Raw genomic sequence first — 20,612 nt, forward strand, 5'->3', positions numbered from 1 at the left:
TGTGTGTGTCTGGACCTTTTGTCCATCCATTCTTTGTTAGGAGGGAGGGAGGTACCATATTTCAAGAGACATAGGTCTCTTTGCTTTAAATATAGTTCTTGAAAGCTTTCAAAGTTGTTTTCTTTACAGTGTTATCTTTTACATAATTATTTACCTATTCTACTATTTTCACTCCTATCAGTTTATTCATACTATCTAGGAGTCACTGAAATAATCATTTCTTATGGTATGATCCAATACAATTTTATATGCAGTTTGTTCAGTTAGTCCTTAATTGTCTAAGAAATAATCTTTCTTTTTCTTTTCTTTTTTTTCTAACTCTTACTTTTTATTTTAACATTCTAAGACAGAAGGGCAAGGGCTAGGCAAATAGGGTTAAATGACTTGCCCAGGTCACACAGCTAGGAAGTGTCTGAGGTCAGATTTTAAACCCAGGTCCTCCCGACTCCAAGCCTGGTTCTCTATACACTCTACTACTTATCTGCACTCCCCACTTTGAAGATTAGGATGTTTGTTTTCCTTGTGACTACTTCCTTCTTGATATTCTCTCTCTTAATCCTGACATCCCTTTATCCTGATTGTTTCCTTATTAATTTTAAAGCATTTTTAAACCAAAATCTTTGCGTCTTCAACCTTCCTTTGTCCATTTGAGATAAGAGTAAAGTTCATTTGATACCACTCTCCCCACCCATTCTTCCACGTTCCTTCCACATAACTAAATTACAACAAATAGCAAATTCCACTCTTTTTCCACCATAGACAAGTAACAACCTGTACTTGCTTCAGTTTCCTCAACTGTAAAATAGGAATGATAACAGCATACTTCCCAAGGTTGTTTTGAAGATCAAATGAGATGATTATAGAATGCTTAGCAACATGTCTGGCACATAGTCAGTGTCTCTTAAAATGTAGTTTCCCAATATTATAATAATTGAGTTTGACCTTGAAGTAGAAATGAGGAGAAATAAATTTCCCTCCTTTTTTTGCGGAGGAGGGTATAGAACATTACATGTATTTCAGACTTTGTTAAGGTCATCTGGTGGTTTTTTTTTTAAAACCTTTAACTTTTTGTGTATTGGCTCATAGGTGGAAGAGTGGTAAGGGTGGGCAATGGGGGTCAAGTGACTTGCCCAGGGTCACACAGCTGGGAAGTGTCTGAGGCCAGCTTTGAACCTAGGACCTCCCGTCTCTAGGCCTGAGTCTCAATCCACTGAACTACCCAGCTGCCCCCTCAACTAGGTCATCTGGTTTTTACTGAATTGCTTTTTTTCCTCCCATTTATTCTTTGTGTCAAGGGATGTCTTCTTGAGAAGTGAAAGGTAGAGAAGAGATATTTTTTAAAAGAAGATGATGTGAAAACAAAAGATAACAGTGATTTGCCTCCTGGTTAGTAAAGGGGCAAGAGCGGGTGGGAAATTATATTTTTTAAAGGTGATATAAAAACAAAAGAGCAATTTATTTTTTCTTAATGTACTCAGATTGGAACAAAATTGTCTGTATATCACCTACCAGATTATAGGACACAATGTGACTATAATCTCCCTGGTCCTATACATTTTATTTCTTTTTAAGCAGCCTAAGATCAAAGTAGAGTTTTTGGCTTCTGTGTCATATTATTGAATTATATTTTTTATAATCTGCTAAAATCCTCATGTATTTTTCATTTGAATTGTTGTTTGGATATGCCTCCCCCATCTTGTACTTTGGTTGTTGATTTTTTTAAACCTAAGTGTAGGTAGACCTTTATATTTACTCTCATTAAACTATATCTTGTTAGATTTGTCCCCTACTAATCCAACAAGATATTTTTGGATCCCAGTTCTGTCATCTATTGACTTAGATCTCTTCCATCTTCATGGGAGGGCAACCTGATACATTAGAAAGAGCAGTCAGTTTATAGTCACAGCACTTGAAGTTGAATCCTGGCTCTGCATTTAACTACCTGGGCATGTCACTTAATATCTCTGGGCTTCACTTTCCTTACCTATAAATTCAGAGTATTAGACTAGGTGGCCTATAAGATTCCTTTTAAAGCTGTATATGTGGAGTGTTCCTGACCTGGACCTCCACATTGTAATCTCTTGTGTGGAGCATAGGTTATTCACTCTCTTCTTGCCCTGGCATAGATCACCCTTTGTTCTCACTTCCCCCTTAATCTGGCAGGTCTGAATTCCCAAAGAAGGGCTACCACTGTGTGACTGCCTAAACCTTTTTTGGTTGCTAGGGGTAACCCAGTTATGGGAGAACACACTCCCCCTACTTATCAAAAGCTCCAGAGCTTCCACCAGTTTGCTTCCACTAAAAGAAACCCAGCCACCCAAAATAGTAACATTAGGTCTTATACATAAGCATTTATTTAACAATATGGCAAAAATAGCATTATAGCATTATGGGGACTATATATAAGCAAATACAGGAATAGGCAACATATTACTTTAACTTGATTCACACTCTTCCACCAAAGCACAGAAACTTAGCAGGGAGTTACATGAATGAGGAAAATCTATATGCTTGGGGTCACTCACAGCTCTGAAGTGCATGCCTTTAAATCATTGATCCATTTGGGAGCATCTCTGCCCCAGGAAGTCCTCTTTCTACTCAGTAATTTCCTATTTTTCTAACTGCTCCCCTTTTTTACTCTCAACTGATGAAGCTTTCACAAGCTCTTTTAACCCATAATCACCCATTTAAAAGGTGTTGAGGAAATATTAGACTGTTTTGTTGACTACTAATTCCTTGCAACCAGATAGCTGCAGAACTTATCCTTTTGGCTCTCTGAGCAGTGCAGACATATGCAGTCAGCTATTACAGTCATCTCATCAAACAGCAAATCTGCTTCAAAGCCTTTATTTCCCTGTTTTCTTTTCCCTTTAAAGCCAGAGAGGGTAGCAAAGAGGAATAGATGCCTCAGAGGCTACCTAGCAGCTGTCAGGCTGTTCATTTCTTAAGAGCAATTTGTTTTCTCCTAATGGAATTAGCCCAGTCCATTAGGAATGAGCAGCTAACCATTTTCTTGTTTCTGGCTTCTTTTCACAGCTCAGAACCAACCACACCTGCTTCTTCCTCCTCTCTTGCCCTTTCTTCACCTCCTCATCCTGTGTCTTCATTCCTTTCTGCAGCTCATGTCATTATCTCATGACATTGTATAGGACTTGCTTTTCTCTTTCTAGGTAAAAACTCTCGAACTCCCATTATCTGTTAATTTCTAAACCACTCATTCTTATCTAAGTCTCTCATAGTCTTGAAACAGCCATTTGATTGATCATTTTGGTAACTGTAACCTTTGAAGTCTAAAACACAGTGATATATAAATGAGATCTAGGACTGTAATGCTTTGCAGCCATAGCCATTCCTCAGTTCACATTCTAGTTCTCTTAACAGTCCCTGACTCTGAACTTTCTTTCCACGTACATTATACAAGTTTTTAAATAAATAAAAGCTTATTTCTCTTCTAACCACCAAACTTTTTACCTATGAGTCACTGTACATCCTTTACAAGATGTTTCAGGCCTTTTTGTTTTCTTCATTTTTGACAATTAGACTTTTCATATTCCAACTGAAAACTGTATTTAAATATATATTTTAGGGATTGTAGGTGTTTGGTTTTTTAAAATAAACAAAAGTTATTTTTCTTTCCCTTTCAGCTACTAAATTGTTAAAATATTGAATTGAAAAATATTGAACAAAACAAATCTATGCCAAAGACTTTAGACCCAAGTCATTTTACTAGAAATTTCAATCCAGGTTGTCATTTTTTTTTTGTTTTAGTCATTAAATAAGTTCTGAATGTATTTAACTTTATTATCATCCTGCCAATATTCATTATCATTTCCACAGATTATTAAGAAACTTTGTTGTGTGCCTTGTTAGCTTCCAGGTATACTATATTTATGATCTCCTTATCTAGTAACCCTGTCAAAAAAAACAAAACAAAAAAAAGGAAATGAGATTGATTTGGGATGACCTATTCTTCATAAACTTCCACAGATACAGTCATCAGTACATCCCTTTCTAATGGCTTTCGTAATTCATTCTAGAATTTTACTAGGAATTAAAAGTCAAGTTCCCTTGTAGTTTAAGAAATCTACTTTTTCATTTCGAAGGAATTTGGACTACATTTGCCATCTTGCCTATAACTACTACCATACAACATGATTTTTTTCAAAAATACATAACAGACACTCAGCAGTTGCATTTGTATATTTTTTTAACTTGGTAGCCTGGTTACTTGAGTTCTTTGAGTTTCACTGTCTTACAGTATGCTCAGTTAGCTAGGGTATCACTTATCTCTCCAGCTAAAGATGTTTATAAGAGAAGTCAGTAACAGAGTAAAAGCTGAGAAGTTCTTCCTCTTTTCCATCATTCCATTCTCTGTTATTAATCTTTTAACTACTAGCACCAGTATTATCCCTTTGGTTTTTCTCTTATTTCCAACAGTTTATAAAAACCAAAAATACTTTTTTGATATTAATGTTGATTTCCACCTTCATCTTGCTCTGATCTTTAGTATTCCTTACACTATTATGGACCATGACACTCAGTTTTTTTTTCAGTTGTCTACCCTTGTATGTGCCTTTCTAAAACCTTTGTTGTCAGGTTAATTTCTTTGTATCAGCATCATTTTTTTTCTTCCTTATTTGAATTTATGTGTTCATCAAATAGATTTTGTTTTTTAGTTTGGCTTTTCTCTTTTGAGCAACTTCTAGTATAGATTTTCATTCCTGCAACTGCTCTTAGTATAGAGAATATTTTGCCAGATGACCAAATACCTGTCATTTCATCTTTAATCTGTCATGTCCATGTGGCAGACTTCTGTTTCTGGAACTCGTGTTTCTGGATTTCTGGAACTCTGTCCATTTCTTTCTGGCAAGTGCATTCTTGTCAAATATTCTTCTTATACAAAGATATACAATCCCTTATTTGGTTTGCAGATCTCCCCAGATGGGTAAATCTTTGTATACAATCCTATTACACTGCACTTTTTGTTATTTCCTTTTGTATAAAGTATACCTGTCTTTTTTTATATTATAATCATGAATTACATCCTCTTCTTGAGTTAAAACCTTTATTTCAATTGTTATTACTCTGCCCATTGCTGAAATTCAAGACAAGTGTTATATTGTTGCCTTTCTTTTTTTGGATATGATCTGTGAATTAATTGATGGGCCTTTAGCCTTATTTTCTTTTCCTATATTATATCACCTTCTCCCTGTGGTATTTAGCTTAGCAGACGTATGTGGATAGGTTGATTTCTGTTTTTGTTCTTTTGCTACTTCCTCTCCATTTTCCTATTTAAAACCAACTTAAATGTATCTATAATTCACAAATATATTTTACCACTTCTTGTTAGATATGCTTCATCTGGCTAAGAGTCTGTAGTTCTTATATGTAAAATTTTGGCTAAGAAATCAAATATTTGTCTTCTCTAGCATCACCTTCTTTACTTTCTTAAAGTTTATGTCCCATTTTAGAAATGTTGTAACAAAGTATTTCCTTATTTCTAAAACCCAACTTAGGGATTTAGAAGAAGATCCATTATTTACTGATCTTTCACCAGAAAACACTTTGTCAAATCAAGAGTGGCTTAGTTCTTCACCACCTACTACTCCAGAACACCCCAAAAATGATGGAAAAACTGAAGTCCATAAAATTGTAAATAGGTAAGTAGATTTACTTATCTTTGATTTTGTATGTATAATTCATGGGAATATGTTGATTTACATAATTATTCATTTGAATTTTTCCCAAAAATGTATTCCAGTGTCAGTAGAAACCCTCACTTTCACAACTTTTACTTATTTAATATAATATGAGGAAAACAGTAACTATTTGCCAACCTTAAAAATTAAAGCTAAGGGCTATAATCAAGCCCAAGAGTAAATGAGTTTAAGTGAAAAAAAAAATCCTGTGGTTTTAGCAGAATCAAAATATACCTCATCTGATTTGCAGATCTCCTCAGATGGGTAAATCTGTCTATAATCCTATTACATTGCCCTTTTTGTCATTTCCTTTTGGATAAAGTATACTTGTTTCCTCTTGAAGTAACATAGTTCTGTACAAAAGGCATCACTTGGCAAAGGCAGTTAATTTTAAAGATGTTATTAAATGTGGAAACAATAATACTTTTAAAATATTTTGCTTTTTTGTTATTTTAAGTTTTCTCTGTCTAGTACCTGATGAAGCAAAATCATCTTACCAGGTGGAGGGCACAGGTTATGACACCTACCTCAGAGATGCTCACAGGCAGGTAAATGAAGAAGCAACTAATTTTTTCATTAAAATGTTTTTTAAATTAATTCATTAAGGAGGCATAGATTCTTAAATGAGAACAGTATGAAATTTATTTTCTATCTTCTTGCATATAGATTTGACTTAGTTATGCCCCTTTCTATCTTCCTGAACCTAGATGTTTTTCTCCCGCCTTGATTCCATTAGCTATTTCTATTCCCTTTCCCTCTTCTCCCCTACCTTGCCTCCCCCAACCACCAGACCAGGTTTCTTCAACTTAGTGCCATTGAAGGGAAGAAAAGATTGGGAGGGGATAGCAGGGAGAAGGAATGAGAAAATATTATCTTAATGCTAAGCCCCTGCTACCACTCTTCCCTACCTTTTTTAATTATCCCTTTCCTCAGGAGAAAAAAACCAATGAAGAAGGAAAAGCTGCCTTCTTTTTCCTTTCTTCTCCCTCCTCACTCCTAAAGGAAAAGAGAAGTCCTGTCCACATCTTTGTTCCACCAGTAGTCAACCTGGAAATGGCCTGGGAAGGAAAAACCTGGCTACTACTTTTCTTCATTGCAGCCAGCCAGGCCCTGTGCCAAGTGCTGGAAATACAAAGAAATGTAAAGAATAGTCTCAGGTCTTTAAAAAAAAGTTCTTTAATCCTTACTTTTTGTCTTAGTATCAATACTGTATATTGGTTCCAAGTCAAAAGAGTGGTAAGGACTAGGTAATAGGTGTTAAGTGACTTGCCCAGGGTCAAACAGCTAGGAAGTGTCTGAGACCACATTTGAACCCAGGACCTCCCATCTCTGGGCCCAACTATCTACTGAGTCACCCAGCTGCCCCCAAAAGTTCCTGTTCTTAAGGAGTTTATAATCTTATAGGGGAGACAATATGCAAATAACTTTGCAGAAGCAAAAAAATATAAAGGATAAACTGGAGATGATTAATAGAGATACGGCACTAGTATTAAAGAGGTTCAAAAAAGGATTCTGGTAGAGGGTGGTATTTTAGATGAGACTTGAAGGAAGCCAGGAGGCAGAGTCTTTAGAGGGAGGGAATTCCAGGTATGAGGGGAAATAGGGAAATTACAGGATTGGGAGATGGAATGTCTTGTAGAAGGAACAACAAGACTGTTGTCACTGGATTGCAGAGTATGTGGAGGGAGTAATGTGTTAGATAAAGTAGGACAGAAAGGTAGGAGGGGGTTAGGATATGAAGAGTAATCAATACTAGAAGATTCTGGGGGTGATGGGGAGCCACTGAAGTTAACTGAATAGGAGGACAACCTGGTCAGACTTTCACTTTAGGATTATCAATTTGACAGCTGAATGGAAGATGAGCTAGAATGAGGAAGAGACTTATGATGGGAAATCCACCCAGCAGGCTATTGTAGTCATCTAGATGTGAGGTGATCAGGGCCTGCACTAGAGTAGTGGCAGTGTCAAAGGAGAGTGGAAAACATATATGAGAGATTTTATAAAGCTAAAATTGGCAGGAATTGGCAATAGATTGTATGTGGGGGCTGAGAGAGAGTAAGGAGTTGAGAATGATATCTAGGTTGTGAGCCTTGGTGTCACGGAGGAAGGTGGTACCCTTAACATTGACAGGGAGGAAGGAAGAGCTGTGGGAAAAGAAAAAATGAGTTTAGTTTTGGGTATATTATGTTAAAGATGTCTACAAGGCATCTTGTGTGAGATATCTAAGACACATTTGGAGATCTGGAACTGGAGATCAGGAGAGAGATTAGTGCTGGAGAAGTAGATTGAGAATTATCAGCATAGAGATGATCATTGAATTTACAGGAGCTGATGTAGTCACCAAAGGAATTTGAATAGAGGAAAAAGGGATGCCAGTCCAGGTACCTATAGAAAGATCTAGCAAAGGAGCTTGAGAAGGAATGTTCAGAGAAGAGGAGACAGAAACCTAAATAGGAGAGTATCAAGGAGAAGATGAACTGCAGTGTCAAAGACTGAAGAAAGGTCAAGCTGAAGGAGGAGGACTGAGAAAGCTACAAACCTCTTCTTCATCCCCCACAGCCATCCCCTGTTTTTTAGCATCTCTTCTTTCCTGACTTTTACTTACCAGCCCCTGTGCCCAATCCTTATTCCCTGGCTTCTCTCCAAACCAAGCTCTAAGCCCTGGGAACTAGTACCATAAACTTTCAGCTATAGATTCTGACCTGGAAGGGGTCATCTGATATCGCTATCATTTTACACAGGAAAAATAGGGCCAGAAAGGCTGAGTTACTTACAGTCACATTGATGGTCAGTGGCAGTGCCAGGGTTCACCAAAGCCATTGCTTTTCTCCTGTGTTATACTGCTCAGCAGACAGCAAGGGTGAGAGGGCTTTCTTGCATCTGAAGTTGTAACTTCAAATGTGTTTTTCTCAAAGAATCATTCTAGTTGTTAAACAAACAGCAGAATGAAAGGTGTTTTTGGCACCCCTATTTCTAAATTCAAATGTATTTTCTCATGGAATCATTCTTTTAAAATGGCAACTTAATTCTATAATAGTATTAATTCTTTATTTCACATACATTATAGGTTAAGTAAGATTTTATAGTTTGCCCTGGGAAACCAAACACCATTTTAAATGTTTCTATTGCAATATATTATTTTTAAACAATGAAATACTTGTAACGTAATCTTTAAGTGTCACAAATTGTGAACTACCTAAATGTACCCATAGATGATTTATGGTTTTAAGCAATATATTTCAACCAGTTCTTCCAAGTTGTTTAAATCCATATTACTATGTAACTAATTGGAATAATAGGCCTATACATTTATAAATTATAATAGAACAATACAAATAGATGTTAAAAGTTAAAGGGACTCTAGATAATTAGTAAATATCAAAATAATTTTCAAAACTACTGGTACAGGATTTCAAAAACTTAGCATAAAATGCTTTATGTGACTTATATAGATAAAATGTCTTTATTAAAGTCTAAGAGCCAAAATCATTTGAAATCACTAGTAACATGAGTTCTATTATTTCTGATTCTCCCTTGTCTAATCTTTTCCACTGATAGCTTTCTATTTTTTTGGCCACTATTAAATTGTTTTGATGACCACTGCTTTATAATATAGACTGTGGTCCAGATGTGTAGTTCCCCTTTCATTGCGATCTCTCTTCATTATTTCCCTTGATATCCTAGACTTTTACTTTTCCAAATATTTTATTATTTTATGGGATCCTATATAGTATCGCTTTGATAATTTGATATAACATTAAAATGGTAAATTAACTTTGGTAATATTCTCATTTTTTTACTTGGCATGGTTATGAATATTCCACTGGCTATTTAAATTGTTATTTCTTTAAGGAGCATTGTAATTGGATCTATACTAGTATTTTTTGTGTGTTAACTTTTAGTGACTTGAGGAACTTGTGATTTTTATTCAATTTTAAAATGAAATGGTTCAAAATGACACTGATAAGGAGTGTTACTTCTTGTTTTCTTGAGTAGTTTCCAAATTTAAAAAGTCATGAGTGATTTCTCTAGACTAAAGTCAGTTTAAGAAGAAACACTGTGAGTAGCATTCTTTTCTCTAAATTTTGGAAGTTGCATATTTAAGAAGATATTCTTATTGCTGATTCTTTAAGTTTTAAAATCAGAGATGAGAGAACAAAATTCTCACTTGAACTTGAGAATACTTCTTTCTTTAACAGTTATAGAATCTAACTACGGACACATGCTCTACCATTGCTTTTTTACTGATAAATATTCATGTATTCATTTTCATGCCATTTGATAATACATTTGCTATTTTAGTGGGGATTTATCTTAATTTTAAAGTCATTCCATTTGGAAAATGTTGAAGGAAATAAGTGAGAAAGCAGACTTTTTTTCCACAACACCTGTGCTTTATCATTGTACTCTGCCACCTTGTCACCTCAAAGACATTTCTGTTGGGGGTTCCTTCCTTTGGTTTACATAAGCCATGTACCAGGAAAACCCCAATTAAGATCAGAGGATAATAGACGTAGAGCTAGAAAGAACCATAGAAATCATCTATTCCAAATCCCTCATTTTATACATAATGGAAACCAAAGCTCCAAGTATTAAGGGAACTTGCTTGAGGTAACACATTACTGGCAGACAGGATTCAAACCCAAGACTTTTGAGTTCAAATCCAGCACACTTTACTCTTTTTTTTGCTGTGTCCCACTTAGTCTCTTCTATATCTAGCATAGCACCTGTTTTGTTGAATAAATATGCAAGAATGTATTTCTGAAAGTCATTTTTGTTTAAAATTTGTTACCCTGATTTAACCTAGTTAATTAACCTTTTTCCTAGTTCCGAGATTATTGTTCAATCTGCTTAAGATGGGAGTGGCCTGGATCTCCAAAAGCATTGGATAAATGCAATTTAGAAGCAGCTTTTTTTGAGGGTCATTTCTTGAAAGTTTTGTTTGACAGAATGGGGAGGATTCTTGATCAGGTAATTGGAAATAAAATACTTATAAAAACTGTATTTTGTGTTTTTTCTCATTATTGTTCTCTACAAATTATACTTGTGCTAATTTAGTTTTTCAACATACCAATTACATATTCTTTGATTGTCTTACTATATATATTCTTTTATGAAACTTTCTCAATCAAGTATTTTATTACCTTGGGTATTTCTTTGGTGACCTAAGTAATTTCTCTCATTGATCAGTTTAGAAAACTATATTTGCATTTATATAGCTTTAAAAAGAACATTAAAAAGTTAGAGGTGATATTAATGCAGATTAATGTTCATTCATTTGCTTTTTTTTTTAATAAAATTACTTGAGTTCAATATTTGCTTTCCTAGGTTCATGAGATCTTTTTTTTTTTAAACCCATAATTTCCATCTTGGAGTCAATACTGTACATTGGTTCTAAGGCAGAAGGGTGGTAAGGGTTAAGCAGTGTGGGGTTAAATAACTTGCCCAGGGTCTTACAGCTAGGAAGTCTCTGAGACCAGATTTGAACCAAAGACCTACTGTTTCCAGGCCTGGCTCTTTATCCATTAGGCCACCTTGCTGTCCTCCATGATATATTTTTGATACATATACTATTTCCATTTTGGCAGCTCTCAGTCCATGCATACCTTCTCATGCTTTGCCCTTGTTGTCTATATTCCTTTCATAAATTCACTCATGAAGAATCTACTCACTGCAATGGGAACCCTTATTCTTAAGTCTTTTAGCATTTTGTGTTTGCCATTGTAGCACTTAAGGCTATCAATATGTTCATCATAACATATTAGAATACTTGATGATCTAAACCAGTGATGGGCAAAGTATTGCCACGGGCCAGATCCAGGCCATAGTTTTCCCATCACTGCCTTAAGCCACTGATCTAAACCAAAGGTCAGCAAACTGGGGCCTGTCTCCTGTTTTTGTATAGTCTGTGAGCTAAGAACACTTTTTACATTTTTTTTTAATTGCTGAATTTGACCCCCAAGCAATAGTTCACTGACATCTGGTCTGGATTATGAGTAAAGGCATACTCAAACCTTCACAATTTTTATATTCAAGGACCCTGCTCTTTCTCTTTGAAGCTGCAAGAGAATAAATCATCAGACAAACATGCTTCCTTATGCAAAGGTCTTCGGATGAGTTCTGGTTATTTTTTAGGTGAGAGAGAAAAAATGACAAAATTACTTTTGTTTCTCCATAGGAGAACAAAAATCATCACTATAAACACTAATAGTCTTTCTCTGACTTCAGTGATGATACATTTTTTAATTACTGACTTTACCAGTGAATAATGTGGATTTAGATCTCATTTTCTCCCTAAGCCCACTAACAAATCATCAGAGTAGTTCATTTTTAAACATGGCAACTTTTGAGTTATCTAATATAGAATTAAAATTTTTATGTTTTCAAATTGTTACCCTCTGAGATCTTCCAGAAAATGTGCAAATGATTTTTAACAGACTCTGGAATATTATAAAAATTCTATCCCTTAACTTTAAAAAGACAGTATTAAATGCTGAGAAAAAATCAAGTAAAAGGAAGTTAAATTAAGAAAATAAAGAAATATTATTTTATCAGACCTTTTTTTAATAAAAAAGCATGATGTAGGTTTTTTTATATTTCCTATTGCCTCTTAATAGTAGATAGCTTTTAAAAAAGTTTATTATAAAAGATTCTCAAATATTAAAGTGGTTTAAGCATTTAGAGATTTAGATTTCCGAAGGTCTTTGAATAATGCTGTCTAGAATATAAAATAGCTATACTTCTATTAAATTAATTTTATTATCTTATTTATCTTGTTGAAAAGCTCTACCAGGAACCACACATTTAGTAAACACCTATCCAGGCACAGTACCTGAAGATTCAGTAAATGCTTGCCTAACAGCTTTACTTTGATACCTATTTAGGATGTTAGTATATGTAACTATTTAATATTAGTATGTAAACAACCTGTTAACATCCTTCAAGATGTAAAAGTGAAATTTGGGAAATGCCAGCTAAAAGTGTATATATTTCTATGGACATGGGAAATTTATCAAAACTACATTTCCCGTGATCCAACATGGTCCAACTGGTTTCCGTTTCCGGGTCTTTGGGCATGGGGAGGCCTACGTAGACGCAGAGAGGAGTTTATAATCTCCTGGGTTAGGAGGGAGTGGGCTCTTGGCCAGCAGACTCTGGAGAGGTAGCAAAATGGAGGCGGCAGTTTTGAATGCTTACAAGCGCGTGGTCTAATTATCTTATCAGCATGGCTTTAATTAAATTACTAATTTATATATTTATACCAGCCTTTACCATTTTTAATATTTATAAAGAGCTTAGCTTAGCAGTATTTGGCACATATCAGGCATTTAATAAATGTTTATTCATTGATGGATTGATAATTAAATGCTTTGAGAAGTGTGGTAGGCAAGAGTTCCAGGATTCAAATTGAATCTCCTTCACTTATAAATTTTTTCTTTGTTTCTTTGTGCAATTTCTGTAATACCTTAAAAAAAACTGAAGACAGTATCCAAAGTTTAAATGATTATGTTCTTAAGTAAATTGTTTTTATTTATTCTGCTCCATCATTAATGTAATGCTCAAATGATTCTAGCAGTCCAAAATGAATTATTTTACTTTAACCCAAGCTGTTTTCTTTTTATCATTCACATTATATTTTTCTTATGCCAAATAGCAAAACTAAAGTGATCTTAAATATTAAGACCATCTGATATAAATATTATGGTACAATTCTGTATATTTTGAGTTATCCTTTTCATAGTCTTTGTTATCAAGATTATAACACTTGAATAGAATTGTTTCCTTTAAAAAAATATTTCATTTGCACTTGAAACTAAAGAAAATTTGGAGTTTGTAAGCCTGTTGGTGTTATCAGAAAAAGAAAGTGCAGTTGACAGTAGGCATTTATCTTCTGTTCTAGTGGTTAGAGGCTTATAGATAATCCTTTTAAAAAGAGAGAATTCATGAATTCAATTGGTTAAACTACTTTTAATTGAGACTAGAATCAAAATCTTCTACTTATTCATGAGTATCAGTTTTATTTCTTTTAACATTGACAGAATATATTTTTAGATTATAAACTATCTGTGTTTGCTAGGTTGGCAGGACTAGGTTTTTTTTTTTTTAAGCAGCTCTTCAGTGAAATCACTCATGAATTATCTTTAATGGAGATTGTATTGAACATTATCATAATTATTCTTCCTTCCCTTTCACCTAAAATTCCTGCTGTATACATGACTCCTTTCTGCCCACAACACTCCTCCCTATGGAGGGAGATAAGAAGAGACATCATTTCTTAAAACAATTTCTACAGAATATTTTAGGATTTAGAAGACAACTTACTCAAAAAGTCCAATCCTATATTTGATTTTTGCCAAAATTCTAATAAGCAAAACCCCCTTGTTTTTCAAAGAAGGAAATGAAGATTCACAGAAGCAAAGTGATTTTTCCCCAAGTCAAAAAATTAGTGCCAGAGCTGAGATAAACTAACTGCATCCATATATATCATTTAACCTTTCTTTACTATGTAAATTAGATAGTGAAAAATCCTAAAGAAATAATTATGATTTTGTGTATGTATGTATCTATATAATGTATGAAAAAATCTATACTAATGTTTTTTGATTAAGGTTATTAGGGTTAACATTGATAGATTTGATGCTTGCCTCCAGTTAAAGAATGTCTTACTGGAAAAATTAAATAGTGGATTGTGTTTCCTGATGAACTTGGGTTAACATTATTAAGTGAATAGTACAAAATGTAAGAAAAATAAAAAAGTTCTTTTTTCATTCCACAGCCATATGATGTAAATTTACAAGTAACATCAGTGTTATCCAGACTTTCTCTTTTCCCTCATCCTCATATACATGAATACCTTTTGGATCCATATGTGAATCTGGCTTCTGGCTGTAGATCACTTTTTTCTGTTATTGTCAGGGTAAGTGATTAATGTATGCTATAAGGAATCTATAAAAGTGCTAGCATGTTGTTAAATTTTTTAAGGAAATATAGTATTTTTATACTAGCTTTAATAAAGTGTATAAAAAGAAAATATTTTGTATGTAGTCCTTAAATCAAGCTTATAGTCACTACAGATTTGTTTGATTTTAGTTTGTGTACAATAAAGAAATAGTTTAATATAAAACAGTTAGATCAGACGTGCTTACCTTGAATAGAAGGTTAATTCATCTGGGTGGTGTGCTATAATATATACTGGGCACTGTATTTGGAGTCATCTTTGAGTCATGGTCATCAAATAGCTATGTGGATATATGCAATTTACTTCCTCTCCTTCTGACTTAATTTTTTAATCTATAAAATGAAGGTATTGGATTAGATAAACTCCACAGCCCCTTATAACACTTGACCATCTTTAAAAAATTTTTTTAATTTAATTTTTAAATTTTTCCCATGGTTGCATGATTCCTGTTGTTTCCCTTCCCTCTTCCCTCACCCTTCCCAAAGTTGACAAGCAATTCCACTGGATTATACACATATTATCACTCAAAATCTATTTCCATAGTATTCATTTTTGTAATATTAACTTTAACAATCTTAACATCATAGCTCTAGAGCTGGAAGGGATCTTAGAACTCTTCTAGTCTAAACACAGCATTTTGTAGATGAGGAATCAAAGGGCCAGAGAGATTAATTGACTTACCCCAAGATCACCCAGAACATAACAGAAGGATGAATTGGACTTGGGTCCCTTTACTTCAAGTCAAGTGGTCTCTCCATGTTTCCATTGTACCATGCTGATCAAAGCCCGAGATTCTGTCAAATTCTGCTTTAGCTATAGATAAAGAAACTGTAACTAACATGGTACTACTAAATGTGGAGTCAGAATTACTGTGTTTGATTCTTGCCTGTTCCTTGCAAATTATGTGATTTGGGGTAGATTGCTTACCAAAGAATTGGCATTTTCCTCTTCTATATCTTAAGTAAAGTGGGTTATATGGAAGATTTATGATAATAGCAATACTCATTGTTCATTGTTTCTCATTTTCACTATAATTCTCTTTTAGGTAGATTGAGCATATATTATTATCCTATTTTCCAGATAATTCAGTGCAAACCAAATTTTCCTGAAACAAAGGCTTAATGTTATTCTTGCTTCTTCACACTGCCATGAACTGCTCCTTTTTTTAAACCCTTACGTCTTAGAATTGATATTAATTATAGGTTCCAAAGCAGAAGAGCAGTTAGAACTAGGCAGTTGGGGTTAAGTTACTTTCCCAAGGTCACAGAGTTAGAAAGTGACCTAGGAAGAAGCTATATTTGAACTAATGACCTCCTTTCTCTAGGCCTAGCACTCCATCTGCTGAGCTACTTAGATGCCCCATGAAGTGCTCGTATTATGCGGGAGCTTCTTGTACATGAGATTTTAGGGTCACAATGTCTTGTTTCAATAGGCTACAGTAAGGAGGAAATATATAGTAAAACCATATTACTGGGGAACCACAACCATCCCCTATCAGAACTAGATAAATCAAACCAAAAAATAAATAAGAAAGAAGTAAGGGAAATGAATGAAAAAATGTTGGAAAAATTAGAGGTAATATCTGGAAAAAAATAAGGATAAAAAAAGAATATATCTTCTTTGCAGCAGCACATGGCACATATACAAAGATTGACTATGTACTAGGTCATAAAAACATTGCAAACAAATGTAGGAAAGCAGAAATAACAAATGCATTTCTTTAAACCATAATGTAATAAAAATCTTAATAAGGGTTTGTGGAAAGGCAGATTTAAAATTAATTGGAAATTAAATAAATCTAATTCTTCAAAACTGGTGAGTCAGAGAACAAATCAAAGAAATAATTACTGTTTTCATCAAAGAGAATGACAATGAAGAAACAACTTATCAAAATCTATGGGATACAGCCAAAGCAGTACTTGGGAAAATTTATATCCCTGGGTGCATATTTATCCAACAAATTAGAGAGGGAAAAGGTCAATGAATTCAGCATGCAACTTAAAAAAACGAGAGAGAGAACAAATTTAAAATTCCCAGATAAAAACTAAGTTGGAAATAATAAAAATCAAAGAAGAAATTAATAAAATTGAAAGTAAAAGAACTAATGAACTAATAAATAAGACTAGGAGCTAGTACTTTGTAAAAACAAATAAAATGGATAAAGTACTGGTTAATCTAATTTTAAAAAAAAGAAAGAAGAATATCAAATTAACACTATCAAAGATGTAATGGGCAACCTCACCTCTAATGAAGGGGAAGTTAAGATAATTATTAAAAACTTATTTTGCCCAATTATATGGAAATAAATATGACAATATAGGTGAAATGGGTGAATATTTACAAAAATATAAATTGCCTAGAATAACAAAAGAGGAAATAGAATACTTAAATAATCCCATCTCAGAAAAAGAAATTGAACAAGCCATCAAGGAACTCCCTAAGGAAAAATCCCCAGGGCCAAATGGATTCATAAGTGAATTCTATCAAACATTTAGAGAACAACTAATCTCAATACTATACAAACTATTTGACAAAATAAGCAAAGAAGGAGTTTTACCAAATTTCTTTTATGACACAAATATGGTACAGATTCCAAAGGCAAGCACACCAAAAACAGAGAAAGAAAACTACAGATCAAACTCTTCAATGAACATAGATACAAAAATCTTAAATAGAATACTAGCAAAAAGATTCCAGCAAATGATCATGAGAATTATTCACTATGATCAGGTGAGATTTATACCAGGAATGCAAGGGTGGTTTAATATCAGGAAAAATATCCACATAATTGACCATATCAACAACCAAACCAACAGAAATCACATGAATCTCAATAGATGAAGAAAAGCCTTTGACAAAATGTAACACTCATTCATTGAAAACACTAGAAAGTATAGGAATAGATGGACCTTTGCTAAAAATAATAAACAGTATATATTTAAAACCATCAGCAACTATCATCTGCAATGGGGTAAGTTAGAAACCTTCCCAGTAAGATCAAGGATACCCATTATTACCTCTATTATTTAACATTGTACTAGAAATGGTAGCAGTAGCAATTAGAGAAGAAAAAGAAATTGAAGGGATTAAATTAGGCAATGAGGAGATCAAGCTATCACTCTTTGCAGATGATATAATGGTCTGCTTAAAGAATCCTAGATCAAAACTATCAACCAACACATGAAAAGGTGTTCTAAATCTCTTATAATTAGAGAAATGCAAATCAAAACAACTCTGAGGTACCATCTCACACCTTGCAGATTAGCTAACATGACAGCAAAGGAAAGTGGTGAATGTTGGAGGGGACATGGCAAAATTGGGACATTAATGCACTGCTGCTGGAGTTGTGAATTAATCCAACCATTCTGGATGGTAATTTTGAACTATGCCCAAAGGGCTTTAAAAGACTATTTGCCTTTTGATCCAGCCATACCACTGCTGGGTTTATACCCCAAAGAGATAATAAGGAAAAAGACTTGTACAAAAATATTTATAACCGCGCTCTTTGTGGTGGCAATAAATTGGAAAATGAGGGGGTGTCCATCAATTGGGGAATGGCTGAACAAGTTGTGGTATCTGTTGGTGATGGAATACTGTTGTGCTGAAAGTAATAATGAACTGGAGGAATTCCATGTGAACTGGAATGACCTCCAGGAATTGATGCAGAGTGAAAGGAGCAGATCCAGGAGAACATTGTATACAGCGACTGATACACTGTGGTAAAATCAAACATTATGGACTTCTCTACTAGCAGCAATGCAAGAATCCAGAGCAGGGGGCGGCAACCTTTTTGGCCGTGAGAGCCATAAACGCCACATTTTTTTAAATGTAATTTCATGAGAGCCGTACAGTGCTCACAGTGCACGCTCCTGTAACAGCACCTGAAAAAAAATTGACTTTATGGCTCCTGCAAAAAGAGCCATACTTTGCTGACCCCTGATCCAGAGCAAGGCTGAGGAACTTATGAGAATGAAAACTAGCCACATTCAGAGGAAGAACTGTGGGAGCAGAACCACAGAAGAAAAACAACTGCTTGAACACATGGGTTGATGGGGATATTATTGGGGATGTAGACACTAAACGATAACTCTAGTCCATATATCAATAATATGGAATTAGGTCTTAAACAATGATACATGTAAAACCTAGTGGAATTGCACATTGGCTAAGCGGGGTTATAGGGTTTGGGGGAGAGGGAAAGAACATGAAACATGGGAAAATATTCAAAAATTTAAAAAAAAGAATGCTAGAGAATCAACTAAAATACTAGTGGAAATAATGAACAACTCAATGTGTTGCAGGTTGTTGGTGACCTTATGGTCCGAATCCAGCGGATTCCAGATTTCACTCCCAAACTTTTGCTGGTCAGAAAACGACTACTTGGTTTGGAGCCTGAAGGCCCACTGTAAGTCATAGTTAAATTGCCATATATAAGCTTCAACACTTAGAAACGTACTAATATTTTGTTATGATTCTGTTATACTCTTTTCTCTTTAACAGGATTGATCACATGACATTACTAGAGGGTGTGATTGTATTAGAAGAGTTCTGTAAGGAACTAGCAGCAATTGCATTTGTGAAGTATCACACTTCATCCACACCATGAAGAACATCTTTATGGGTAGCGTCCATATCAACCAGGCAAGAAAGGATGAAGCCAGAACCATGACGAACACAACTGAATGGACATTCTTGGTAGCAAGTGTACAATTTTTGCCATTGTCTTTATTGTAATGGTTCTGTATGTAATTGCATGTCATTGAATCCAGGATGCAATCAAAGGAATTTCAGGAAACAAACATTTCTAATGACTGTTTCAAAAGCTGTAAAATTTCTGATGTCATAACTTTGATGATCTTTTGGTTATTTTAATATCATTTAAGGTAGTGAGGCTTTTTGACACTCTATGGAAATCAGTGCATATGGTCTTTTGGATAGATATGTAGCAAAGAAAATCACTGATTTTTGTAATTTTTTGTTGTCAGAATTCTTATCAAACAAAAGATGAAAGGAAAGTAGAAATCAGAAAATGCTATACATGTATAAAAAGAAAAAGTAGTTCAATACAAGAAAGCTGGAAAAAGCAAAAGATGATAACTCAAGAAAAGAATTTTTAGAATAAATTTACTTCCTTCAGCCTTTTATAAGAAAAAATAATTTAGTAACGTGAAGAAATTCTTAATTTATGTACTGGATATTTAATCAATTACTTATTTTTCAAAATATTTTAATCTTATTTAGCAATGTTAAGAATTAATTCCATATGTTGGTCCCAGTTTACTTAAACTATTATATTTGCCACTGTGTTTGTTAAAACAGTATTTTTTAAAGTTTATTTAACACAAATTGGGTTGAGAACATTCTGTGCCTTGGCAGTGTAGTTTGTGATTTTATTATCCTGTTGAATTTCATGGTAGTTTCTAGGCAAAGAACTGACTGATACCATTTTAGTAAATAGTAATCAGAATGCCAATATCCTCAATGTTTACATTTTTCTTCATCGAAGTCTTTGTTGTGTAGGATTCTAAAGGGAAAAAAAATTATAGTTTTTCAGTGTCCTTGTATGTCAAAGGATTTTGGTAAATTTCTGTGTGTGTAGAAAGTGGGTGCTGACTGGGTCTCTTGGATTTGTGGGCAGCTTATCCAAACAGCGCTGGGCGCAAGTGCTTTGTGGACAAAGCAGTGTTTGCCGCTGCCACTTGGCCTTTTTAATTTAATTGACTTTTAATACTCAAATCAGTCTTCTAAGTTGTCTATTTAGGGTTTTTTGTTGTTAACATTTTTAAAGTTAAGCAGCTGCACTTTCTTTTTTCTTCATTACCAGTCCATTTAAAGATATTGGGGGAGACAGAGGAGAGTTACCTTTATAGTCACTTAAAGGGAATCTGTCACTGCCTCTTTGAGAAGCTATATTTACTTAGCACATATTTGCATATATGAAGACTGCACTGCCT

At 34.3% G+C, this 20,612-nt stretch overlaps 1 protein-coding gene across 1 annotated transcript in view; it reads left to right on the top strand.

Annotated features, from left to right (window-relative positions):
- The window catches only part of FHIP2A (FHF complex subunit HOOK interacting protein 2A), a 44,579-nt gene extending 25,279 nt beyond the window's left edge, over positions 1–19,300 (top strand). The window contains exons 12-17 of the mRNA XM_044662585.1: positions 5,517–5,660; positions 6,157–6,247; positions 10,527–10,670; positions 14,476–14,616; positions 18,960–19,063; positions 19,159–19,300. Of these exons, the coding sequence (XP_044518520.1) occupies positions 5,517–5,660; positions 6,157–6,247; positions 10,527–10,670; positions 14,476–14,616; positions 18,960–19,063; positions 19,159–19,264 (730 nt within the window). The 3' untranslated portion in view covers positions 19,265–19,300. The remainder of the gene's footprint in view (positions 1–5,516; positions 5,661–6,156; positions 6,248–10,526; positions 10,671–14,475; positions 14,617–18,959; positions 19,064–19,158) is intronic.
- Positions 19,301–20,612: the final 1,312 nt, after the last annotated feature.

The sequence above is a fragment of the Gracilinanus agilis genome, chromosome 2 (genome assembly GCF_016433145.1).
Source record: "Gracilinanus agilis isolate LMUSP501 chromosome 2, AgileGrace, whole genome shotgun sequence".
In the NCBI taxonomy this organism is placed as follows: domain Eukaryota; kingdom Metazoa; phylum Chordata; class Mammalia; order Didelphimorphia; family Didelphidae; genus Gracilinanus; species Gracilinanus agilis.